The sequence below is a fragment of the Triturus cristatus genome, chromosome 1_2 (genome assembly GCF_964204655.1).
Source record: "Triturus cristatus chromosome 1_2, aTriCri1.1, whole genome shotgun sequence".
NCBI lineage: Eukaryota > Metazoa > Chordata > Amphibia > Caudata > Salamandridae > Triturus > Triturus cristatus.
The window spans coordinates 90058839-90086160 of record NC_140580.1 but is presented as its reverse complement, the minus strand read 5'-3'; the positions used below and the strand labels follow the sequence as shown (position 1 = coordinate 90086160).

Genomic DNA, 27322 nt, shown 5'->3' with positions numbered 1-27322 from the left:
CCACAACTATCACAGAGTTTTAAGCAAAAGAGCGAATATATGTGAAAAAGCCGCAGATCTGTCCAGGGCTCGTCTGCCATCAGAGCGAATGTATCCCTGGCGATCTGCAAAGCACCAGATAGTTTTGCAGCAGAATCTCAGACACTGATCTTCGTTAACCACCAAATGAGTGAGCTGAGAGCTTTTGCCACACACATCTTCTAAGTGATAGTGGTTTGGTCCATCCGTTGCATTTCTACACGGCACGCACATTCAGTGCATGCATTGGTGTGCTCTGTTGTGTGTGGGCATCAGGAATGCTGCCGCTTACTTTATCATTTGATGCCACTTTGAGCTGCTTAGGTTTGCTGGACTAGAGGAAGCTTCTGGATTGTTAAATGACCTAGACATCCCAGCAAACATGGTCATAAAGGATTCAGGGCGAGGTGGCACTTGATGCTGGACTCTACATCAGCCAACAGTCTGGACCTACGGCTTCTTGAGCATCAAGGAACAGCACAGACCATCTCACATCGCCAACGTAAAACCGCACCGTGCCATCCAGCTTTGGCACCTGGAACTATGGGTGCAAATGTTTGGGCTCGAGTGCTAGCAATAGATGAAAAAGCACAGAAATTCCACAAGTCAATTCAAAGGCAACACACATTTGTGCCATTTCTGCATAAAAAGCAAATAAGGGCATATTATGAAATATGCTACCCAGCTTGTATTGAGGTATACAGTCACTTAGTGCCAGACTGGTCATGGCATACAAGTAGCCCACAAACACATACAGGACCACATTTGTATAGAGAATCCATTGGGCCTATAAACAATTACAAAACCCAAAGAGCACCGAGGGTACTTAAAGGTCTTCTGCCATGAACAGCACCCTACCTGCCAAAATGTATACAGAAGTACAGAGCGGCATATATTGCTTCACCTGGATACAGACTATCTAGGAGTTTACAACCACACACAGAGTACACATTCTGCTTAATATGTGCACAGGGGCCTACTACCACGGAAAGTGCCCAGTGCGCAGAGAGTACCCAGGAGTCTACATATAGCCCCTAAGAATCACCCAAACATTACTATGTAAACCATGAGGCACCCTATGCTTGGTCCCCATGTGCTCAAGGCGGCCATATGCTTTGACTTCTACATTCAAGAGAATGTTTTCCCTTCTGCTAGGTTTGCCAATCAAGACTTTTCAGGTTTCTTATTTGTAATGATTTTTCTTAACTATGCTTTCCTTCACTTTGTGGACTGTCTTCGATCTTTAAAGGAGGAAGTGACATCAGACAAAGACCGGAAGTACACTCTATAGATTTGTCGATGCACCAAAAGTATACAATAAATTGCTGCTTTTTCTTTTACATTCCACCCAACCAAAAGTCCAAACTGTTATTTTATACATTTAGTGTTGCATGGAATTAACAGGCTAAATAAACGTACTGTTTTGATGTGATGTCACTTTCTGTTACAAAGGTGTAAATATGGACATAGCTAGAAAAGGAGCATGGGAAATCAGGCAGACGTAAAGCATCCGTAGCAAGGAATTGGAATGTTTTTTTTTTTAAAAAGTGTACACCACCATCAACCATTAAACAATCACAATGTCTCCAAGCACCATTGACTTTGCAGAGCGGAATGCTGAGCGCCAAAAATGTCCCTTTATTATTGTGTTTTCTGCTAGCTGGATCCACGCTTGGCACAGAGCTGAGGTCTGGCGCGGAGGTGGCCATGTTTTTCTTATACTCGTGGCCTTCACTGATCCATTCTAGCTACCTGAGCTACCATTGCAAAGACCGCCGCAGAAGGCTCCGGGGGTTGCACATCACATCAGAACTCAAGAGGCGAGCATGAGAGGACGGGTGAGCATGGGGGCAAATGCCAACTGCCAGATTCTGCTAAAAGCTTAGGGTGCCACCCCTCCCCCTGCCTTCTTATGACCACACACTACTCGTCTACACCCTACTCTAACTCGCCAACTTCTGGTCAGTGCCAAGCCCCTGCCGCCATGGAGCCTGGGAACGCGCCCCAGAACCCCGCGCTCCCGCCAACATTCCTTCATCATTGTTTTCATAGAAGTCGCCACATTCCGTATGCTTGGGAGCACTGACACTCGTTAATTTTATCCGCTGATGTTTACTGCACTTTTAGTGCTCTGTGAACCCTTCAGAAGGGGAGCAATACCACAATGAGAGCTTAAAACCCTGCATGTCAAAACTAGACAAGAAATGGCCAGTGTGGCGGCTCCCATCTGTTCTATTGTGTGATCTTCTTCAAGTCACCTTCATGTTCCAGTTGAACAAAAAAAAGGATGGCTCTCTGTCAGATACCCACCAGAGGAGACATCCAAATGTACCCAGTGGGTGGGCTCCAGACTGGAGTGAACTGTTTAGGGGTGGAGAGCCCCGCCATTATATCTCCCGTTATGGAGGGCTCGCACCCTATCAGTGAACAGACGTCTTCACCTGGACCATGCTTTAATGTTTTAAGGGCCCAAGTAACCTGCTCCACCACTTCTTTTACCTATCTCTCTTAAATGATTTTTGATAACTTGTCTTTGTCGCATACCCACTTGAGGTTACCAGATCGCACCAACTGAATCGAGATATGGTGTGCCCAATGGATGGTGTTGGTCGTGGCATTGCTGCCTTACGAAGAGGCTCAGTGGGTTTTCAAGGTCCAAGTTGCCCAGTGGCAGAGGGTGAATCCGGGGGTAGTGCACCAACCAGGCCCAGGGCCAGGTGTCCAAGGGCAACTTAACCCCAGACCACTTGCCCCATATTGGCCCAAGTGCCCTTTAGTTAACAGAGAAATGCAATCAAAAAAAGCAGATTTCAGCAGCTCTCGGCCAATAATCCGGCTCTTCCTATAATCTGTAAAGATATGGGGGCATATCATCAAGACAATTATCGCCGTTTTATCGGCCGTTTTCCGCCGGAAAGCGGCGATAATTGTATTGCACTATTAGCAAGGTCACACTATCGCGTGAATCCTTGCCTCATCAACCTTTCCCTTAACGCCCAGCTTTGCATCTCTAATGAGATGCAAAGTGGGCGTTCCTCCCCAAAGTAACGGGAGAAATGACGCTAACCGACATTTCTCCTATTTACAAGCTGCACGCTAAAGAGCATAGCCATAAGAAAAGTAGCGCTAACCTTGGTTATCGCTACTTTCTTTACGCCTGCTCTCAGGTTGACTTAGCCATTATATCCAATGGAAGGTGGATATAATGGCTAAATCCACCCTGCCCTATCAGCAAGGTATCGCCTGTTTTTTGTGCGATTATCACTGGTTTTCCGGCGATGATTGCACATTTTGTAGCTATCGCTGGTATTTTTATCGTTTTTGAGATAAGCGTCGCTGATAGCGTGCTATCTCAGCGTTAAAATACAGTGATAGCAGGCGATAATTATCCTAGCACTAAGTGCACTTAGCGATAATTATCGCCCCCTCTTGATGATATGCCCCATGGTTGGTTCCATTCTATTTTAAACCAGAACAAAGGTGTGTGCCTTTCTTCTCTCCCTGTCTGCGTTATTTTCTGGCTCCAAACGTTTGTGTGTGAATGAGTTCAGGTGGGTATGAGGTTGTGCCGGTGAGAAGTGGCTTGGTGGGCGATACGTTCCGCCCCTCCCATCAGAAGAGCCTTTTGTAAACTAGCAACTGCACAATAGCTACACGTTAAAATAGAGCATCTATCAATACAACGCCCTCTTGATCTAGTAAATTCAGGGGAAGACACGTCACTCCCGAAAAACGTAAGAACCCGTACCAAAACATCAGTCTTGTAGTATTTAAAGATTCAAATGTAAAGGGAAGAGCTGCAAAATTCTCCACGGGTAAATGTGCGGCTATTATGAGGGTGCTATTTTTCAAAAAGTTTTGCAACGCTTACATATCACGCTATCCATGTTATGTTGGGGAATTTAAAACCATTCATGCTATAGGTGAGTCCGTAAGGATGCTAACTAGAGTCAGCATCCTTTATTAACTGATTATTTGTAAAGTGTAGGCAACATTTTCCACATCTCTGTCTCAGTGCTAAGGAATCAACAATGTCTTGCTTGAACAGATCTTGTTTCCTTATGTTTTTTTCCAATGCCACTGATGGGTTAATGCCAGAAACCGATCAGTGGTTGGTGAAAGCCATCCATCAATTGTGCTCTTTGTAAAAAGTGCTCAAATGTTATGACAAAGAATTGCTTTTGAATGACCCTTCCCCATGTTTTTAAGGAAAGGATGACAGCACCAGTAATGGAAGCAAGTGGCCTCGAGACTCTCCCTAACAAGATGGCCGCCGCCGCAGCCATCTTCCTGCAGCTATCTCAAGCCACACTCACTGGAGCAGGGTCTCCGTCTTGTCTGTCACACTGGTCCAGTCCAGATAGCGTTGAGGTAGCCTCTCAACTGAAATCATCATTCTTTTATTAAAACATATATTCCAATGATCCTCAGGGCATCTCTATCCGGTAATTTATAGCATAATTTCAGCCAATGATGAGGACAAGAGGAAGAGCTTTGAATGTGCAGTTTTCTCTAGGGTAATAAAACACTGCTACGTCACAGTGACTCGAGGCACATGACTCAAATATCACCATGGCCTAGAAGCACTGTCGCATGAAAGGGAGTCAGGTGGACCTCTGTCACAAGCTACCATTGCACCCAGATTGAGGCCTGTCAGCCTGGCGTGCCCATGGTAGGCGGCATGAGTGAAGTGCAGGGTCTGCCAGCGCCATGCCCTGCTGGAGGGGACATGCACAGTTGGCGCTGCTTGCATTATTGCTCATAAGCAGGCATGCCTTTGTGGGCATCACCAAGACACAGGTTGAGTCAGCACAGGCCTCAATAGAACACTTTCTTAACACAAATGGATTTCATACGCACGCTGTGTTCCTGCAAGAAGCAATAAATTACATTTTGAGTATCTGGAAACAGAACTTCGTTGACAGCAGGCAAAAAAAAAATACAGGGCTAATAATCATCATATATATATATGGATGTTTGTTTCAGAGGGAAGTTGTGAATATCGAGAGGTTATTCCTGTAAGATCATCCCACAGCCCTCGCCTAGGCAAGTATTTCACATAACAAAACCAAGACTATCTCTCCCTAGAGCGCCTGCCCCTTACGTACAAGCGATGCTTCTTATGGAAGCAAATCACCCTCGTTTACCCATTACCAGTTCCTGGTTTCCAAGCACATTCTTAACTTTGTCTACACGTATTTCCTGGCTAATAAGCACAGGACCCTCCTCTACCCATCAATAGTTCCTGATTTGTAAACTCATGACCCTCCTCTGCCCATCAATAGTTCCTGGTTTGTAAGCTCATTACCCTCCTCTGCCCATCAATTGGTCCTGGTTTGTAAGCTCATGACCCTCCTCTGCCCATCCATAGTTCCTGGTTTGTAAGATTATGACCCACCTCTGCCCATCAATAGTTCCTGGTTTGTAAGCACATAGCTCTCCTCTACCCATCAATTGGTCCTAGTTTGTAGGCACATGGCCCGGCTCTGCCCATCAATAGTTCCTGGTGTGTAAGCACATGACCCTACTCTGACCATCCATAGTTCCTGGTTTGTAAGCACATGACCCTCCTCTGACCATCCATAGCTCCTGGTTTGTAAGCTCATGACCCTCCTCTGCCCATCAATTGGTCCTGGTTTGTAAGCTCATGACCCACCTCTGCCCATCAATAGTTCCTGGTTTGTAAGCACATAGCTCTCCTCTACCCATCAATTGGTCCTAGTTTGTAAGCACATGGCCCAGCTCTGCCCATCCTTAGTTCCTGGTTTGTAAGCTCATGACCCTCCTCTGCCCATCAATAGTTCCTGGTTTGTAAGCACATGACCCTCCTCTGCCCATCCATAGTTCCTGGTTTGTAAGCTCATGACCCTCCTCTGCCCATCAATAGTTCCTGGTTTGTAAGCACATAGCTCTCCTCTACCCATCAATTGGTCCTAGTTTGTAAGCACTTGGCCCGGCTCTGCCCATCCTTAGTTCCTGGTTTGTAAGCTCATGACCCTCCTCTGCCCATCAATAGTTCCTGGTTTGTAAGCACATGACCCTCCTTTGCCCATCCTTAGTTCCTGGTTTGTAAGCTCATGACCCTCCTCTGCCCATCAATAGTTCCTGGTTTGTAAGCACATGACCCTCCTCTGCCCATCCATAGTTCCTGGTTTGTAAGCTCATGACCCTCCTCTGCCCATCAATTGGTCCTAGTTTGTAAGCACATGGCCCGGCTCTGCCCATCCTTAGTTCCTGGTTTGTAAGCTCATGACCCTCCTCTGGCCATCAATAGGTTCTGGTTTGTAAGCACATGGCCCTGCTCTGCCCATCCTTAGTTCCTGGTTTGTAAGCTCATGACCCTCCTCTGCCCATCCATAGTTCCTGGTTTGTAAGCTCATGACCCTCCTCTGCCCATCCATAGTTCCTGGTTTGTAAGCTCATGACCCTCTGCCCATCCATAGTTCCTGGTTTGTAAGCACATGGCCCGGCTCTGCCCATCCTTAGTTCCTGGTTTGTAAGCTCATGACCCTCCTCTGCCCATCCATAGTTCCTGGTTTGTAAGCACATGGCCCGGCTCTGCCCATCCTTAGTTCCTGGTTTGTAAGCTCATCACCCTTCTCTGCCCATCAGTGATTCCCTGTTTAGAAGGGCTTCTCCTCCCTCTGCCCACTAGCAGCTCTTAGTGCAGAGCGGTATTACTTTTAATTTAGCTCTTGCCTTTAAGACAGCTTTAGTTGTCTCCCCAGAACATTGCTCTTCCCAAACATCATACAAGATATACATACATAAAGAGGCGCTTTTGTCGGTGGCTTTATCCATTGGTCTGCTAAATTGTCATTCACGTTTTGACTCTGCCCACCACAGCATACAGCATGGGGCAAGGGTCGGCACATTGTTTACATCTTTTCAGTTGCACAGCTCTTGAAAGTGGGCTTTTTTGTTTTACATATTTCATAATAACTCTAAATGCCGGCTATTTATTTTGCCTGCACTCCTTTTTAAAGTTTACACTTTAAAATTGTAAATTGTGTATTTTAAGTGACATTGTAATATCGCAGCTTCCTGTGATCCAAGCGCTTGGATTCAGTGGTCACTTATCACTGCCCCTTCATAAAACACACTGATAACATCCAGGTGCAAGTGGAAGGGTAGGTGTTTAAAAACATTGCTAGTAAAACAGACGCATTGGTGAGTGGTTTTAAATTTAAACTTATTACTGCAAGCGTAAGGCAGCAACGTTTGGGTGATATAATATTATATGTTCTTTTATTTTTTGTGGTATATGCATGCAATGCTTTTTAAAAAACTCCCGTTCGCACCAGCTTGCCTGGCCAGAAATACAATTATCAGTTAGCTTCTGCAAGCCCTCAGGGCATCACCTCTGCAACAGTTCAACCATGCCCTGGTTTAAAAGCAAAGCGCTCTCATTCACGCAACGCTAGTTCCTGGTTTGGAAGCAAAGCGCTCTCATTCACGCAACGCTAGTTCCTGGTTTGGAAGCACAGCGCTCTCATTCACCCAACGCTACTTCCTGGTTTCGAAGCACAGCGCTCTCTTTCACCCAACGCTACTTCCTGGTTTGGAAGCACAGCGCTCTCTTTCACCCAACGCTAGTTCCTGGTTTGGAAGCACAGCGCTCTCTTTCACCCAACGCTAGTTCCTGGTTTGGAAGCACAGCGCTCTCTTTCACCCAACGCTAGTTCCTGGTTTGGAAGCACAGCGCTCTCTTTCACCCAACGCTAGTTCCTGGTTTGGAAGCACAGCGCTCTCTTTCACCCAACGCTAGTTCCTGGTTTGGAAGCACAGCGCTCTCTTTCACCCAACGCTAGTTCCTGGTTTGGAAGCACAGCGCTCTCTTTCACCCAACGCTAGTTCCTGGTTTCGAAGCACAGCGCTCTCTTTCACCCAACGCTACTTCCTGGTTTCGAAGCACAGCGCTCTCTTTCACCCAACGCTACTTCCTGGTTTCGAAGCACAGCGCTCTCTTTCACCCAACGCTACTTCCTGGTTTCGAAGCATATTGCCAGCCTCTTCCCATCTCTGGATTCTGGTTTAAAGCACACCTCCAGCCTCTCTGCCCATCGCAGGCTCCTGGCTCTTAGCACATATCCCTCCTCATCTCATTGTTTGACCCTGGTTTACAGCACATCTCCTCCTCAACCATCACCAGCTCATGGTTTATAGCACCCCCCTACCATCACTAGTTCCTGGTTTAAAGCACACACCCCTCCCCTACCATCATCATTTCCCCAGTTCATAGCACATCCCCCTCCCCTACCATCACCAGCTCATGGTTTATAGCACATCCCCCTCCCGTACCATCACCAGTTCCTGGTTTATAGCACATCCCCCTCCCGTACCATCACCAGTTCCTGGTTTATAGCACCCCCCCCCCCCCCCCCACCATCCTCAGTTCCTGGTTTCTAGCACATCTCCCTCCTCTACCCACCCCTTGGTCCTGGTTCGCAGCACCCCTCCCTCCTCCGCCCGCTCTGCTCCCTGAGATCTGTCCCTGGTGCAGGAAGGCGCTGTGCGCGAGCTCTGCTGAAATCCACCCCGCATCCTTTCTCCCCAGAGGGCCCGTAAACCTTTTATTGGACCAACAGTGACAGCCGAAGAGGGGCTCCGGGCCTGCCTTCGTAATGTGAGGAAGAGCGCGGCCCCTCCCGGAGCCCGGGACCTCTCTCCGGGGTCTGAGCTGCTCCAATTAACATGGATAGAAAGTTAAAAGGTACGTCAGGAAGGCGCACGGTTGTCGACGCTGGCCAACTCGGTTTTACAACTTTCCACCCACTCCGGCTGTGGCTTGATGTGTGCTCCTTCCTACGCGGCAGTAGTGCATCACCTTACATTAAGTGTATTGTGTTACTTCTAAAGAGATATGGTACTCAATATAAAACGCAATCATTTCCACGCGTGTAGAGTTTGTGTTCTGCAAACGCCCCTTACTACAGCGGAGGACGAACCCTTCTAGGCACTTAAAGGTGCCAGGACGTATTTATCACTGATAAGGAGCACATACGTTGCGTTCAGTTGGCTGCTGAAGTGAACTGTCTCTGCCTCGGGCATCATTCCCGCCATTCGTTTAAAAACTGCCTTAAGGGACAAACCGTGGCCCCCCTCCATCCTGGGCAGACAGCGCCATCAAGAGGCGGCAGCCCCCTGCACCCGACAGCCCCACTGTAGGGCAGTCTCAACTGTAGGATCAAACAATTTAAGAAGTTTGGGGGCCCTGGGCCAAACGTATTTTAGGGGCCGTGTTCGGAACAGCTTTGGATTTAAGGTGTAAAGGAAGCTTGCCCACGCCCTCTTTGGCACATTCTAAACGCGTTTCCATCTAATATTCAGGCATAGTGATATATGTGTTCACTATTTAACACAGCAGCGGCTCATATATATTATTGCAAATAATCTCTGTGACCCACTGCCATTTCTCATATGTGAGGTCCTGTTTTGATCGAAAATAAACTTTTTAATGGATGGTGCTGAACAACCCAAACACAAAATGTCTCTGCCCACTGTTTGTAATAGACTCCCGTACATCACCTGTATTAAATTAATTAAAGGAAAAAGTATTTTAAATCATCTATGTTTAAGAATCATTCATGGTCACCAGAGCAGGACTGTTTGGAGAACGGAGCGGAATCAATCAAGGGGCCCCTGAAAGGCTGGGGCCCTGGGCCAGAGCCTTAAACGTCTCTGGAGCCAACGCCCACCGAGGCCAATCGCCACCCTGCAGTTCCATGCGCACCAATCGGGGCACAGAGAATGTGACCACAGCTGAAGGGGGCGTGGCTCCACCTATTGGGGCCATCCGTGTGACTCGACCTTTCCAGGCTCAGCGCAGGCCTGGGGGTCATAGGTAAAGCAGTAATAGCCATGGTCGCTTATCTAGCACGGACATGGAGCTTTCGACCTACGAATCTGACGCCTTTTACGAAGTGAGTGGGCGCTGCACGCGCGATGTGGGCGCACCGTGTCTAGAACTGTTTTAAGCTGAGTCGAATCCCTGGTGGACACGTGCAACTAATCACAGTTACTTTTTACAAGGGGGCTCAGCTTTATTAGGGGTGTTTTAGTAGAAACACTTATTGGATTATTCGCAATCACTAGGAGCGGTCAGAGGTTGAGGATCTACTTCAAAATCTGTGTGAAACCTGCATGTCCGAAGTAGCCACTATGGCAGGGCTGACTTAGCCTTCCATCTTCCAAGGGCGATAGAATGAAAACCATCGAATCAAGTTATAGATAAAACTGGGATGAATTCTAAAACAAACGGTCCATAGTATGTATAATTGACCAACCCTCCTCTGCGTCCTTCTTCCTCATCAGTGGCTTTACTAGAGTGTGGCTTCCACCTTGGCCGGTCTGTGTGCCCCTTGCAGCGCACATCCAGCATGGGTGCAGTTAGAGGACTGAAACCACACCATCTTCTGGCTCTGGTCTATACTTGGTCAGAAGTGCAGGCTCTCCTCCTTGGTGAGATATGCAGGACTGCCATTTGGTCATCGGCCAATACCTATGTGTGACTCGCCCAAACTTTTTTTGCAGACATTTCGCCCCTGTGTGATCTTGTGCAACGTTGCAGCTTTTCAAAGGGTTTTGCCAACCCCTGGCTGAAACCATGTAAGGTGAATGCCCATTGCAGGAGTGCTTATGCCCTGCACAGAGGTGCTGCAGCACTGCACACTAGAGTTATTGCCTCCAGGCTAGGCACAGTTTGAGTTAAGTGTCATGACAAGAACGAACGTGGTCACTGAGTTAGGCTGCGCAGTTCGACACATTCACAGGCGTCTGGTTGCTCATAACATAATATGTGCTGTATGCTTTTAATACCACCCTATTCTACGGTCTAGAATATGACAAGATGTTTTTTCTAATTCGCCATATGTTTGTCCTAAGGTTGGGGAAAAAATAATTGCCGAGGTCAATACTTTTCTGATTTTATTTTTGTAGTTTTATGAAGTACCACAATCTTTCAGAGTGCATTAATCAGTCTGCATCTTCCTTTCCACTAGCCATCTCCCCGTTGCTAGCAAGAGAGGGGTCCTAAGGAGTGCCAGACGGGCAGCTGTCCTATAGCTCCATTCTTTCCCAGCACGATTAAGAAGGCGCTATATGCATACTGAGAAAATAGAACGTCACCCGGTCCTCTTCTAAGTAGATCACCCATAATCTGTCCTCTGGTAGAATTTGTGAACATTCTCCATCGCCATGGGAGGGGAGTGGGGGGGGGGGGGGGGGGTGGGGGGTATAGCATGTTATGTATTTCATGTCATGTTATCAGAATCCGTATAGCCTCGTTCTGCATATGTGTCCTCCCTGGGCCCTAAGCACCCAGAGGCCTTCTGGGATGTGTCATGGCCAGACTCCTGGTGCCCTTGCATCATACTCTTTTACCATGGGCCTGTCAGGTGTATTGGTCGGTGTTTTCTCTACATGGTGGCTGAACTGTGCCCACGCTTCTATGCCACCTTTATGGGGCAAGTTGTGTTTAAGTGAGTAGGACGCTGCAAGTACCTTTGTTTCTGAAGGCTCAGCGCCTGGCCGTTGGGTTGAGTTTTGTTGTTAAGAGGGTCTCATTGTAAGCAATTTATCCTTTGGGGGCTATTGTGTGCGTGTGAGGGAGCGGAAAGTTGGTCTAGCATTTTATGCAGCTCTATATGTGGTTAGTCCGATCTTTCTTTCTCTTCTCTTCGTCCACTATCATACAAAGTTCTTTTTCTTGTTTGCCTGCTTCTCTTTTTTCTTTATTTTCTGGTAAATCTGCTGCCAGTACTCTGACTTTGTAAAACTATTGTCCATATTTCTCCATGAAAACAACTCTTGGCCTTTTCTCCTCATATTTGAAGCCTATCTGTGCTTGTGATTGACCCAAGATGGCGCCCTTAGGTGGCATTTGTGGTTCTTGCAATATCAACGTTACTGCTTTGGATATATTTGCTGGGGGACATGAAACATTGATCTTCCAAGACAGGGTGGGGGTGGCAGGCTAGTTTCGAGCTTCCATTCACTTGTGTGCTGCTGAAGAACCATTTAGCAGTCATTTTAGTCTTGTGTAGTAGTTGTGCCAAACTTTTCTCTGTGAATGTTGTAGGCTTCTACTGTCCCTGTGCCTATTCCCCCGTGAGGCACTGCTTGCATTGGTTTCTATAGTGCATTGTTCCTCTGGGTGAACGCGGTCACTGTAGGTTTTTTCCCCCTGGATGACCGTTGCTTTTGCACATTTTTCAAGGCCAGGCTCTCCATCTGCAGCTGATTTAGTCTAATAGGCAACAGATGCGCAGTACTAGAAAGAGATGAAACCCCAATTATTGGCACTTTCCCTGCCTTCTCCGACCCCGAAGGGCTCTATGGTGGCGGCTGTCAGTAGCTCTTATTCGACCAGCGCCGAACACCAGTATCAATCAATCAATCAGGATTTATAAAGCACGGCATATCACCCGTGAGAACCTCGAGGCGCTGGAGTTGCGGACTGCTTCGCGATGAACTGTTCATTCAAACAGCCAGGACCTGAGTCCTTTCCTGAATTGCCGAATGATGGGGAGGTCCTGGAGTGCAGGGGACGGTTGGCCGCCTTCCAACTTCCTTTGTTTAGGGGATCATCGCCCCATTTGAACTAAATCTGACTTCTGGCCAGAAGTGCCATTCTACACTCCCTCTCGCCCCAAGGTTCACGGACCCCTCTCTCGCTGGAGTCTCCGAAAGGAACCCCTATTTAAGCTGGAGAGTAAGAGAAACCATTGTCGGTCCAGCAGACCCAAGAATTTCAGACAGGCCCATGTGCTCATCACTACACCCACATCAGCCGACACTACACCCACATCAACCCACAGCGCACTACTACCACATCAACCCACACTACAATGCTCGTACGTTAATCTACACTACTCCCATATTAGTATATGCTGCTCACACATCAATCCACACTACGCCCATCAATATTAATAAGTACTATACTACACTACTTCCACATCAACCCACACTACACTACTCCCGTATTTAATCTACACTACTCCCATATCTATCTATGCTACTTCCACATCAACCCACACTGCACTCTTCCACAATGATCAACACTACACTACTCCCACATCAGTTCACACTGCACCACTCCCACAGCAAGCACACTACACTACTTTCACATTCACCTACACTACTCTCAATTAACTCCACCCTACACTCTCCCACATCAATCAACACTATCCTACTTTACTCCCCGATCAGTTCCCACTGCATGACTCCCACATCGACCTACAACACACTGCCCAAATCAATTCACACTTCACTGCTCCCACATCATCCCACAGTGCACTACACTACACCAACCGCATTCCATGATACTCCCATATCAATCGCACTGCTCTCCACCTGCACTACACTTTTCCAACATCAAACCACAGTACACTCCCATATCATTCTATGCAACTCACACCTCAATCAACACTATAGGGCCCTCCATATCACCCACATCAACCCACACTACACCACGCCCACATTCATCTCTGCCTCCCCAAAGTCATTCTGGACTACTCTCAAGTCAACCCACACTATGCTGTCCCACATTAACCAACACTATACAGCACAACTCCCACATCAGCTCACATTATGCTACTCCCACATCAACCTGCAATACACTCCCCCAAATCAGCCCACAATACAAGGCTCTGACATCACTTCACTTTTACACTACATCATTCTATTGTACTCCCATATAAATTGACACTATACTGCACTCCACCCATGTCAATTCACACTATACTACTCCCACATAAATCCACACACTGCAGCCCTCACCATTGCTTTAAATAGACAGGTGCTATCCGGTACTCAGGACCTGTTCTTTCATTTCGAAGGGATAGTACCTGCACTTCTCAGCAATGCAGGGATGATTTAATGGGAACGTACCAGCACTTCTCAGCAGCAAACAGGTACTCTGGAGCAAAGAGTACACACTGTTGGGTGTAAAAGGTAATGGCGCTCATATGGTAATCACCTATTATTGCTCTACTACATTCAATATTTCTGGTGCGTCCAAAAAGATTTTTGGGGGGAAGAGAACACCCTACTTCCCTAAACTCAATCCAAAGGACTGATCAAAACAAATATACAGACTTTTCGGAGCACACAGCTTATACAACGCTTTTAGCAATGCAACTAAAACACCAATCAAAACATAATTCAATTAATGCAACTAGAACAACACTCAAAACACAATTCAATTAGATTCTAGTGATCATCTTCTTTTAATTTCGTTAATTCCAATCCCTTATGCCAACGCGTTTCGCCGTGGTCGGGATAAAACCAACGGCTTCTTCAGGGCTTAGATTTCTCAAGCGCTTGTCTCTGAAAGTATCCGTTCATATAGTATCCGCTCTCTAAATCCTCTTCCAAAATTGGCAGTATTCTCGTTTATAACAAGACCAATAAACGACCATTCAATATCCTTCCGTGTGGCCTCCACCATTAGACTTTCTTCCAGAAGTAACAACGTTTCTTTCCATAAAAAACACCTTATGCTTATCCTTTCCAAATCCCTGTGTATTTTATGTTGTGGCATCCCACTCATAACGTTCCATTTTCTACTATAATCCAATTGGAATGTCAAAATACCTATTCGTATCTTCACGTTCACAAACCGGAGTGCAGGCAAAGTTCTGACTTTCTGTAAATCCTGGAAATCGCAAACAGAAGTCTATCAGAAATAAGAACACATCTACCACAGCTAATACTTTGTTTCTGCAACTTACATTCACCTGCTGTGACTACAACATGTGCAAAGTGAGACAGAAGAAGAGCAGGGCGGTGGCGGACCCACACCTGGCCACCTTTTCAATCATAAGCTGTGCCCCTGTCACAGCCCCTAGTTGTTTACCATCTCTTCTGCTTACGTAAGCGCGTCTACGTCAGGAGTAGGAAGGGCCAATTGAAACAGTCTCCATGACAATAAGCATCTCGTAGGGTTTACTGCACCACTGATCCTACGAAGAATCATTTCTTCTTAGCTGGCAGCAGTGTACACACCACCAAAGCTGACACAACGAGAGAACTCACACTACCACAGTCAGACGGCATTCGGAGGCCTGGACCAAGCTGCTGGATTGGAGTGTGTTCGCATATTACACTCTGGGTTCCTCCTGCCACTTTAATCATCCTAGTGGCAAGCTGACATTTCTGACTCCTTTCTGTCAGTTTCTGTCCTCTCTCGTGTTACCCTCCATTGCACTGTGGAAAGCGGGCCAATATAAAAGTTTTTTCAATGGCTGCTTAACCCCCTCCTCGTCTTTTCTTGTGTAATTTCAGACTTTCTTCTTGCAGCAAGCATTCCGGTATTCATGTTTAGCAATTAGTACATATTTCACGTGTTATTTGTGTCCTCGCTCTGCTGAGACTTATATGCCATACAATTGTGTACGTCTGTTTTACGTGCACCGTAACGTTCAGCAGCGCGTGACTACAGTGAAAGCATACATGGAAACAAGGTTGTAACATGACTTGGTTGTGACATGACTTTCATTCATTGACACCACAGGCGTCAACATGCAATTCACACAACTTCCAACCCAGGCATGCGGAAAGCGAACTACGCATGCATTCAACCGTGTTACTTTTTCAGCATCTAGACTTCTAGGTGGCCACTATCGAAAGAGAACTCCTTTCATCACAATGTACGTAATATGATGAAATATATAATTCTTGCACCACACTACTGCCTCAACAGTACTGTCGCACTACTCCCACACCAACCCGCTACCACACCGTCCCGCCCTTTTAACGCACTAGTACAGGCTCGGCTGTTACACACCTCTCTGAAAAAGTCGCGTCCCCACTCTCCGACAACACAGCTCTGGCCGGCATCTTTCAGTGAAGGTTTAGTGTTTCTCGGTTTCATAAAATGAACGCATGCCATCGAGGTGGCCACAGAAAGCACAACAGCCGTGGTGTGCTCTTAAAAGCGCACAGCGCCAGGGAAAGCACAATTAACGCGCCTTCCATTTGTATTCCAAACCTGTTAATTCTGAGGCCTCTGTGGAGACAGTTTGCAGCCCTTTTGTTCCCAGGCGCATTGTGGGATTTCTCTGAATGCCCCTGCAGGCCTGGGAGACCGGGGCTTATCCCCCCGGCTTCCCATCCCAGGCCTTCAGCTATAGAGCAGGGTTCGGAGGGGGAGGGGAGGCCTCGAAATCTACATTTAAATTGACATTCCAGGGAGCGGTGCAGGGGCTGCCAGGCTGCCCTCTATTCAAACCAGACAGGCTTTTAGATGCCAGAGAGCAGAGATTGGGGGGGATTTGGAGAGTGCGGGCTCGGTACACAGCAGACAATAGTGGGGGTTAATTCTGCACAGCACAGAGGGACGAGGCCCCGCTTTTTGCAGCTCAGCTTTGACAAAGTGAGCCCCTGGCTTCCTTTCTCAAGCACACCCCGATCAGGACTGGGCTACTGTCAGCCCTCTACCCCCCCCCCCCCTTCGTGGGGCGAATAGACAAGCACTGTAGCCCCCTTCCCTGCACCCCACGAAGCATGAGGTCAAAGCTTTTGTTTTTACAGAAACGGATCTGTGCCGAGTGTCAGCCAGAGTTTGCGAGGGAACTGCTAGTGTGAGCACAAAGAAGAGGAATCAAAATGGCTGCCCCCTTTTTGGGGGGCGTCGTCAATTATATGGAGCAAAATGGGGGTTGCGGGTGATGTAATGGGCCACAATACATGTTCATTTTCTGTGAAAATGTATACAACGAGTCAAGGCCACGAAAAGAGAGTTGTTGAGTTTTGAAGGGAAAACTACATCCATATCCGATGACAAACGAGCAGCACTGGATTCTGAATGTATAAACCTCACACCCTAAAGAAACACGCCTAATGTACCTAAGCTCTGCGCACAACACCGAGCGCAACAATAATAGTATAACAACAAGCATAGGTGTCACTCATAAGAGGGCAGGCTGTGTATGGCCCGGGTGCGTCAGGGACTGATGACGTATGCGTGCGTAGATTTACGTGGGACACGCGCCTTTCCCTCTGAGGAGAAGACGCCAATGACCGGAATAACGCCAGTCGAGTTAGACAAGTGTGTCATTATGGTAGATCCTGGCGTCCCAACGAGGTTCAGAAAACGTCAAGAAAGCATTCGCCCTCCTGCTAATATTTCATACCATCCCCCAGAAACCCAGGGAGGCGTTACGGCACGATAAACCACGTTGGCCGTCACTTATTCTTACAAACAAATGTAACATTTGAACGTTGTCTACTTCGATGCAATAAAAAGCGCCGTCGCAACCGCACAACGCGTCGGTCAGAGAGGAAGAAAGGCGCAAGTGTGTTGTGACCAGGAGTCAGACCGGTACAAGGGGTTCTGGTGACAGGCTCCTTTGTAACGGTTTGTTCGCGGCCGTCTTGTATTTCACGTTGTGCTTTTCCTCATACATTCTGTACTTTCTAAGTTCCTTGTACATCACCACGCGTCGGTACTGCTAAATCAATAAAACAAAGGGATTTCAGCGACAGAGCAGACTGAAGAAAGAAGAGTCACTCCCGATAGAACCACTTCCCCATCGTAGGGGTCACTGCTCCATTCCACCAGAGACACCCCCACTTTTGTTCTTTAAGAAACAAACCTTTATTTTGGGAGTTCCTCTTGGTTGCTTTCCCGTGTGTGCGCGCGGAGGTCCCCCCGGGTGACCGAGCTCCTCGAAAGAAACCTGGCGATGCGCTATGGCTGTCCGGGTGCTCGGGGAGGTGTTGTAGGGGTCGCCACGGTGGGTTCTTCCATATTCACAGACTCACATGAGGCACAGGGGCCTCTTGCTCTGAGTTAACGGATCTCCGATGCATTTGGGGCCCTCCTAAGGACATGGAGATACAACCCTTCGGAAAGTAAGGCTACCAGAGGACTCCGCCTCACAAAGGGCCCACTGGTCCCGTCTTGGGTTTCATTCGATAACCAAAAGGATTCTGGGAGTTGTAGTTTGTAGTGACTTCATTTACTCAGCTGAAAAAAATATTTGCACAAAAAATCCCAGTGCTAGAGCACTCTGCCCATGGTGACTTGTGGAGTCATCACTAATGTCACAAGGAGGAAAGGCAGGCAAAGTTTCAGTGAGGGTACAGTGCAACTAGTTTTCACAGGCTGAACCATTACATCATGAAAGGACCCTAGAAGACCCCTTATCACCAACAGCAATGCTCCTGGGCAGTATTTTCATTTAACAACCTGTTGCATTGTGGGAGCAGTAGGCAGGGTTGCCTTCAATCGAACTAATTGAACCAGCATGCCTCAATGCACCCTTCCTGCTCAGCTCACAGCACTCGCAAGTAGCAGTCCCCCGCGAGCCAGTGCTACAGACTATGAAATGAAATGAAAACAGTGCCCAGGACTGGAGTTATCCGGTAACCAGGCCTGTAGGGCCCGATCTATCCCAGTGATAGCCGTCTTTTACCACTCAACCAGTAGGCAGAGGGCCCTGCTTGAATAAGGCCTCGTGGCAAGCTAGCCACACCAGTGCTGGTAGGTAATGGGGAGTAGTGAGCAGCACGGGGGCAGGTTTTACAGTGCAAGCACTTACTGTATTTACGCGGCGCCTCTCAAAGAGGCCTGACATTGGGGAGCGATGCCAGATTCGTGCTAACTCCAAGAAAGGCTCGGGTGAGATACGAACAGGAATCACCACGGGCTGCCCCTCTCTGAATCACACCGAAGACAGATCTGACTGTCACCTCCTTGGGTACAAAACACACACAGCAGAGATGTCGGATACAAATATAGCTCCTTTTTGCTGTGGCATTTGACGCTAGCAGTTGGGTCTCTGATCACAGCAGGCCTCTCTCTTAAGACTGCTCGCCCCGCGCGTTCTACAGCATCCCCGTGATGGTCCTCCACTCATTGACAGGGGTCACCCCCCCCCCCTCTCTTCAGGGGGCATTTGGTATACTCCACACACGCAGTACGACCACCGTGATACTCCTGAAGCCCCCTGGGAAAGCCGCAGCGCGTGCTCGATGGCCCACCGCTTTATGGGGGTCTCTCGTCGATAAGCCCCCCTCGGTGGATGTTTTACTCACGTGCACATGTCTGACATCAAATAACTTTGAGATAATTCGTTCTCCTAAGAAAATTCTGTCAACGTGCTCTCTCGAAGCTGAATTCCAAAGAGGGAAAGTAGGACGATAAACCCATTTTGGACACCCACATGGGACGGGGAAGGTAACTCGGAGTACAACTAGTTTGAATAGCAAGAGACTGACTCCAAGCTGAGCCTTCAGCTGCCTCGAAACAGGCTTACAGGACTAGTCTTTCGGAGGTGCGGTCGGTGGAGACGTTTTATTTTTCCTACGGACAAAACTTTCCATGAACCTAGTGCCCGATTTTCAAAATCTCGCAAAATATTGCGTGTGGTCCGTGGAAACAGAAAACGGTTTTTATTATTATATTTGATTATCATGTGCTGCTGCCCAGACGTGCGGTGCAGTGGTTTCTGAGATCCGGGACACCAGTTCAAGAGGCACCACCGAGAAACCATGGAGACGGGCTGACTGGCCAAGCGGAGGCCTGGCAGGCAAGTGAGGTACAGTCAGTGCTTCTGAAAAGCAAGAAGGTCTAGCGCTCAGTCAGTCACCTGCAAAAACAAGACGATGGAATGCTTGAAATAGTCTCAGCCATTGGCAATCGCTTCGGGCCGCATTCCATTCCATAGTTTTTCACCCACCATGCAACTCTAGACAAAGGAATGCCATATGCAAATCAGTATTAAGGGAGAGGATGTGGCCTAACGGCTGGGCGGCCGACCTGAATCTGGGGAACCTGGTTCGAGTCTCGGCAGTTATGCTCAACATCTTGTGATTCTGGGTAAATCACTTAATCTCCCTGCGCCTAACAAAAAATGAATGTGTCCGTCTGCAACGCAACTGGTGCTAATGTAAAGCGCTCTGATACCTTCAGGGCTAGTTTGCACCATATAAAACGCCACCCAAAAAAAGTATCAACCCTTCTCCGCATGAGAGCAGCTTATCCAGAACTTGCCAGAAGAGACCCCCTCAAGAACGGGCACAAGCAACCCCAGACCAGTTTAGACCTACTTATGTCTCATCTGTGAGGTATAGTTTGAGTCCTGTGGCACAGTGAGCAAGGGACCCACGTCTGGGCATACCCGTCGCACTTAGGACGTCATCTGTGATGGATGGCATGCTTGCACACTCGTCACTGGTAGGCTGGTCCCTAAGAGAACACATGCACTGCGGTAGAGTTGCTGACCAGTCAGGCTGCTGGTCATAGCTTCTGAAAGGAAGGAGAGGGGAGCAGAGTGAGTCACATGCAACACCATTGCTTAGGAGAAGCAAGCTGGGCTGGCCCTGGGTCAGTCACATGTCAGGGTCACCCCTCAGGCAATGTTGGAGACAGGTACATGCCAGGCCCTGGTCCAGAGCTTTTGAAAGGCCCGTAGAGCGAGGACAGAGCCAGGCGAGGGACTGACTGGCGTTTCTGAAGGCAGTCATACCGGGGCAGAGTTAGCACATGTCAGGCTAACCCATGAAGTGGCCCAATGGGCTTTAGATATTCAAGACTTTGCACAAGTTTGCATCACTTTTTGTAACTTTGCACCAGAACAAAGTTGTGCTTGATAAAACTGTTCCTTTGCCTACAGCAGACCTGCCAACACGCCAGGACACGGCCCAGCACCTCTGAAGAGCATGCAAGGCGGGGTCACGGTCAGTCATGTGTAAGGCCACTAGATCGGTGCTTCTAAAGGAAAGCAGGGCGAGATATTGACACAAGTACAGCAAGGGAATCCTCCCCAGCCCCACCAGCCTTTGAGAGGCCCTAACCTGCTGAGGAAATCTTCCCACCACCATACCCCCCCCCCCCCGCCTTTGACAGGTCCCAACCTGCTGAGGAAACCTTCCCACCCCCCACCGACGTGCCCCCTCCCCAGTAAAGGGGGCTCAGCCTGCACCGTGCACTTTAAAGTATGGAACAATGGGCAATTGTGCACACATCAGCTGCAGATGTGTAGAATCAGTCCAGACTGGGAGGGGTGTTTATACAGGGCAAACACCACAGAGAGCGCCGCCCCCACTCCGTGCTCTGCCAGGAGCCGACGCCGTCCGTGCACGGAGACAGGGTCGCCACAGGCACAAAGGCTGGATTGTGAGGCTGTTCACTAGGGTCGGTCGTGGAGTTTTATAGCTGAAGATCAGAGTTTACAGATCGTGTCACTGCCACGGTGTCAGCGAATTGCAAAACCGGCCCGATACATCCACGTGACAGAGACCACCCTTGCCACGCTCAGCTTGTGTTCCAGGGACTCCCCGTCACATGCAGCTCTGTCCAAGGGACTCCCCCTCACATGCAGCTCTGTCCAAGCGACTCCCCCTGTCACATACAGCTCGTCCCCAGGGACTAACCTGTCACATGCTGCTCTGCCTAAGGGACTCCCCCTATCACATGCAGCTCTGTCCCAGCGATACCCCTGTCACATGCAGCTCTGTCCCAGGGACACATCTGTCACATGGAGCTCTGTCTAAGGGATTCCCCCTGTCACATGCAGCTCTGTCCCAGGGACTAAACTGTCACATGCAGCTCTGTCCCAGGGACTAACCTGTCACATGCAACTCTGTCCAAGGGACTCCTGCTGTCACATGCAGCTCCTTCCCAGGGACTAACCAGTCACATGCAGCTCTGTCCCAGCGACTCCCGATGTCACATGCAGCTCTGTCCGAGCGACTCCCCCTGCCACATGCAGGTCTGTCCCAGAGACTAACCTGTCACATGCAGCTCTATGCCAGCGACTCACGCTGTAACATGCAGCTCTGTCCCAGGCACTAACCTGTCACATGCAGCTCTGTCCCAGGGGCAAACTCTGCCACGTGCAGGTTTGTGCCTCATTACCCATCTCCCACATGAAGACCTGTGCCAAGTACAATCTGTGTAACATAAACACGTGCACCCGGAGCCATAGTGCCACACGCGGCCTGTTCTGGAGCACACAACCGTCACACGCACCCACTGTCCACCCCCTCATGGCTCCCACTCGCCACGTGAAGCCCGTGGCGCGCGCAGTGTCCTGCGGCACGGGCAATCTCAGCCACGCGCACTCCTGTGCCGGGAACATCCTTACCCACACCTGCCATGCACCGCCTACCAGGGACTACTTTCGGCACATGCGTCACGTACCAGGCTTATCCAACCAAACGTGCAACTGTAGCCAGGTTGGGTCGCATCCGTGTGGCAAAGAGCCCCTAAACCGCTCTCTCGCAAGTGGGTTTCCGTGTGGGGCAGTTTGATAAAGTCATCATGCAGTATTTTTGTAGTGAGTACGTGACAACTTACCAAAAAGTGGAAAAAAACGGTATTAATAAAGGATGTCCCTGTAAGTGCCCCCTCGGTCTGCATCAGCTTCCGAACACCCCGCTATGCCAAGGGTAGCGTGGGTACCACTTCCGAAGAGATGGCTTTAGATCCAGCAACGGATATAATCCTTTCAAGCCCCCGTTACCCCCAGGCCTCGCTATGGCAGAAACTGCGGAAAAACAGAGGGTAATAAAGTGCTGAGAAGACGAGGCTTCTCTGCGCAGCAACCCTACACAGCGACAGTGACCCCAAGATCCCCTATAAAAACATCATTTGAACAGAAACAGTCAAACAGGCCGAACTCCTTAAAGTGGAGGGGTCCCCCTAGTGCTGATCCCAGCCACGGCCCCCTGAAGTGGAGGGGTCACCGAGTGCTGATCCCAGCCACGGCCCCCTGAAGTGGAGGGGTCCCCCTAGTGATGATCCCAGCCACAGCCCCCTGAAGTGGAGGGGTCCCCCGAGTGCTGATCCCAGCCACGACCCCTTGAAGTGGAGGGGTCCCCCTAGTGATGATCCCAGCCACGGCCCCCTGAAGTGGAGGGGCCCCCCTAGTGCTGATCCCAGCCACGGCCCCCTGAAGTGGAGGGGTCACCGAGTGCTGATCCCAGCCACGGCCCCCTGAAGTGGAGGGGGCCCCCCTAGTGCTGATCCCAGCCACGGCCCCCTGAAGTGGAGGGGCCCCCCTAGTGCTGAACCCAGCCACGAGCCCCTGAAGTGGAGGGGCCCCTCTAGTGCTGATCCCAGCCACGGCCCCCTGAAGTGGAGGGGTCACCGAGTGCTGATCCCAGCCACGGCCCCCTGAAGTGGAGGGGTCCCCCGAGTGCTGATCCCAGCCACGACCCCTTGAAGTGGAGGGGTCCCCCGAGTGCTGATCCCAGCCACGAGCCCCTGAAGTGGAGGGGTCCCCGATTGCTGATCACAGCCACGGCCCCCTGAAGTGGAGGGGTCCCCGAGTGCTGATCCCAGCCACGAGCCCCTGAAGTGGAGGGGTCCCCGAGTGCTGATCCCAGCCACGAGCCCCTGAAGTGGAGGGGTCCCCGAGTGCTGATCCCAGCCTCGAGCCCCTGAAGTGGAGGGGTCCCCCGAGTGCTGATCCCAGCCTCGAGCCCCTGAAGTGGAGGGGTCCCCGAGTGCTGATCCCAGCCGCACGAAGAGACGACGGAGGGGTCATATGTATGTATGATCCAAACAGACCTTAACATTGATGCGTGTGTAGCTACCTTATCAAAGATACCCCGGTGAAACTGCAGAAACCATCATTACAATGAATCGTGGAAGTAAGACAAGTGCTAAGGTAGAGGAACTCATTTACGTATCTAAGAATGCGGGCAAAAGTATCTAAATTCGCCCAACATAACATGATTTTGTAACTTGTACAACATCCCATTGTTCGGTGTCCCTCGCTGCCCCGGCTGCCTGCGCGCGCTCCATCGCACCACATCTGGCACGTGAAAGCACTGGGATTTGTAAAGCATCTGATGATCACCTGCTGAGAGTTCCTCAGTAACCACTTCTTGGCGCTAAATCCGGGGCGACAGTCGCCTAAGGCAATTCCCCAAACTACCCCACTCCGTGTTTAGTGCAAAGAACGGTGCGTGGGTCGGATGCGTTTCTGTTTGTGCCAAGTCCCATAGAGCGTGAACAGATGCGGTGCTTAGAGATGGAGGCCAGGCTATGCAGCGCTATACTTTGGAACAACGTATAGACCGAATGCTGGTATACTGCAGAACTTAGGGAAACCACAAACACATTTCAGTTACACGTGCAGCACACACTGAACTTAGATACATCATAAGTCACAACACACAAGAACTACATCGCACAGCACTCGGCATCCCCATCAATTTCAGTGTGCTTGAGTAAAGCGCCCTTTCGTGTTTTGGTAAACTACATGTTTTTCTTTGAGTCTTGCTTGCAGCACACAATCGTAAACTAGAAGTTCGCATTCAACACAACTCCAAACTCCGGCGCGAGTAGCGTTTCGAAAAAGGGGTGCGTTAGCGTGCAATATGCAACTCGTGCAAGTCGTGTTTGTCCAACATCGCTTCAAGCACAGTGACACTGCGATGACATACTTCAGCTTGGAATGCAGGCGAGTTGTAGCAGCACGGCGCCCATTTTCGAACTTTGATGTCATTGAATAGACACTTTCCAACTTCCAGCAAATAACCTGGGTTTACGATATATCGTGATTGTCCAGCGACACTCAGTTTCGAAATTAGCTAAGATGTGATCGGACAACGGTGGCATCAATAAACCGTGATCTTATAGCGCTTAAACTAGAACTAAGATACGTTTCGACTGTAAATCGGTGAAAAAAAACAATCGCAGTTTTATAGCCCAAAACATAAACATCAAATTTATATCAATTCTGTCCAGCACAAAAGTTCAAACAGTAACAAATAGAAACTCTACAGTGTACAACTTGTAAATTCAAGCTAGTTTGGCATGGCACAGCTCCCAACTGGGTGAATGACGAATAAAGTAACGTTAAAAAAGTTGAAAACTCATTTAACGTTACTTAATTCGTAATTCACCCAGCGCACCGGGTTCATTCATTGATCTATGTTTATCGGAAAACATAGGTTCATGTTTAATGTAAACTTCCTCTTACTTTGAATGTTACAAAATACGCATCGACTATGTTTGTTATCATCTCAACAAAACATTATTAAAAAACAAAAGGTACAAATGTTCCAAAGCTATTTTTGGGATAACATTCACGAACTTGCGCAAACTTCGCTTTGCGCGCATTGTGCTGCGCCTGGAGTTGCGCGCACTTCACTCCGGCCGCAGAGCCGGGCTCCCGTGAGCCCCCCGCCCCGCCGGCACACCTTGGAGAGTCCAGCCAACCGGCTGCGGGCACAAGACGTAAGAAACACGAGAAATTCCTCAGCGCGCAGGGGAGCGTAAAGAAAGCGCCGCTGTCCCTCCTCCCAGCCACAGAACCGGTTCTCGGCCGGAGCTAGGCGCACCAGCGCACTGCATCTCACTGGCATAGCCTGGCACACTTACCTGGCGTGGAGAGGGGCGAAGACCGGCGCAGGCCCCCACCTCTGGGGCGGCCGAGGTGCAGGACGTGCTTCTATCCAGAGTTAGGTGGGGGGCGCGTCTGTCACCCCCCAAAATTGATAGAAAAGGAAAATACTGCTAATCCAAGAGCCTATTCCGCGGGAAACCGGCAGGAATGCGGGATCCTCAGGTAGCCATGGCAAAATGATGGGTCCGGGGCTTGAAGGTCCAAGTCTGGGAGATGCCGGGCTGCTGGTCCCTGGTTCCGAGGGCGCGTCTGCCAACAGCTGTCCAGATCCAGTGAACAGGGCACGCTTCAAACTGTGGGGCGTCAAGATCCCAGAAGAGTTGGAAGTTTCAGAGCACTCCTGAAAAGTTTCCAAAAGTTCCTAAAGTTGCTGAAAAAGTTTCCAGCGGTGAGGCAGGCGCTCAGGGGACTGTGGGGACCGGCTCTCATCGAGGTCTGGGCCAAGTCTGGGACTAGAGGCCGAGCCTCCACTCCCCCAGCGTGAAACCCGAGCAGGGACACGCCCACTACCCGCCGCCCAATCACAATCCAGCCCTTCGAGCCTCTTGTGTCCCAGGGCTTGGCACCGGGCCCTACGCCGCATCCATGCAGGGGACAAACCCTGCTCTCCTTCTCACCGGGCGCCCCCAGGAGGCTGCGGAGGGAAGCGCCTGGTGAACCATAACTACCGCTTCCAAGCATCAGGGGCTCGATACGCAATCACCGCGCATATTCGCTGACAGAGCGGGTGCAAAAAATGTGTCAATCAAAGTTATCAGCATTAGTAAAACTTACTTCCGAGGCGAACTGCAATTCACCTCACGACCGGCTAAGACAGGAACGCAACTCGGGTGCCAAAAGGCGTGTGTGCATGAGAGAGACCGATGCATACAACACACCTTCGTCATGCATGCCCGTAGGGCCCTCTCTCCCTACCATCCTTCGAGATGAGATAACGCAGCACCCTTGAGTCGGGCAATATTGTTACAAAAGTCTTTAAATTCTAGCGATGTGCCTAAAATCACACACCAAGTCTAGTGTTACAAGCAGTAGAGCTAGGATTTGGCCGGTTCAGTTAGTTGCACATACAATAACCGCTGGGCCACATTTTCAGACGTTGGGAAAGACATACGATCCAACAGTAAACAGCATGACATCTAGCACCAATCACCAGATTCGCGCCCGTTACGAAGGGCTGCTGTTCCTTGGTAGAGAGCGGACCGAAGCGCTAAACAATGTGCCCAGTATCACACAGTGTGCGGAGCACCATGCCGGGATTAAAGCACAAGTTTCCCAATTCATCTGTCAAACAGTCACTATCCGGCGTCTGCTACAGAGCGCCTAGTGAACCCCAGCAGAGCGCCTAGTGAACCCCAGCAGTTTCCCACTAGGCTCAGCATAGAAGCATTCACGCCCAAACCCCGCCCACCTCTCTTTTACGTGCACTATCCACAGATAATCCACTCTTTTTTTGCAAACTGCTCTAAACTTGAGGAAGCCGGATGCATGTTAATGGAAAGAAGTCCCATATACTATAATATGAACTCTTCAAACAGTCAAAAATGAACCTATTTTTCTCACGAGGCCGACATATTCAAGTGCACCTGCATACCGCTCAAAGCGCTAACTGGTTAATGCCCTCCGAGGAAGTACTAACTGATCACCTTGACATTAGGACCCCTCCACTCCAAATGGGGAAGGGCCATTAACAGTTGTTAACACCCCACAGAATGTGAGCAATGAAAGAATGTGAGCAATGAGGCTATCAATGCCTGCCCCTACTCTCGCCCAAACACAGATGTAGAAACAGGGAACCTGTCCCATCCGCTCTATGGGGCATATTATCAAGCCAGGCGATACAATTATCGCCGCTTTAGCGGCAGAAAACGGCAGCTAAAACGGCGATAATGGGCTTAATAATATGCTCTATGGAATTCCAATTGAAGCCCATGTTAGAT

The 27322-nt window shown here is 49.4% G+C and overlaps 1 protein-coding gene across 4 annotated transcripts in view; it reads right to left on the bottom strand.

Annotated features, from left to right (window-relative positions):
- FGFR2 (fibroblast growth factor receptor 2) overlaps positions 1–25838 on the bottom strand; it is a 115736-nt gene extending 89898 nt beyond the window's left edge. For 2 of the 4 annotated variants that reach the window (XM_085602738.1, XM_085602747.1), the window contains exon 1: positions 15806–15917. In XM_085602738.1, coding sequence (XP_085458864.1) covers positions 15806–15858 — 53 coding nt within the window. In that variant the 5' untranslated portion in view covers positions 15859–15917. Of the gene's footprint in view, positions 1–15805; positions 15920–25360 lie in introns of those variants that run through there. The other 2 variants (XM_085602755.1, XM_085602764.1) reach the window with 2 other exon arrangements.
- Positions 25839–27322: the final 1484 nt, after the last annotated feature.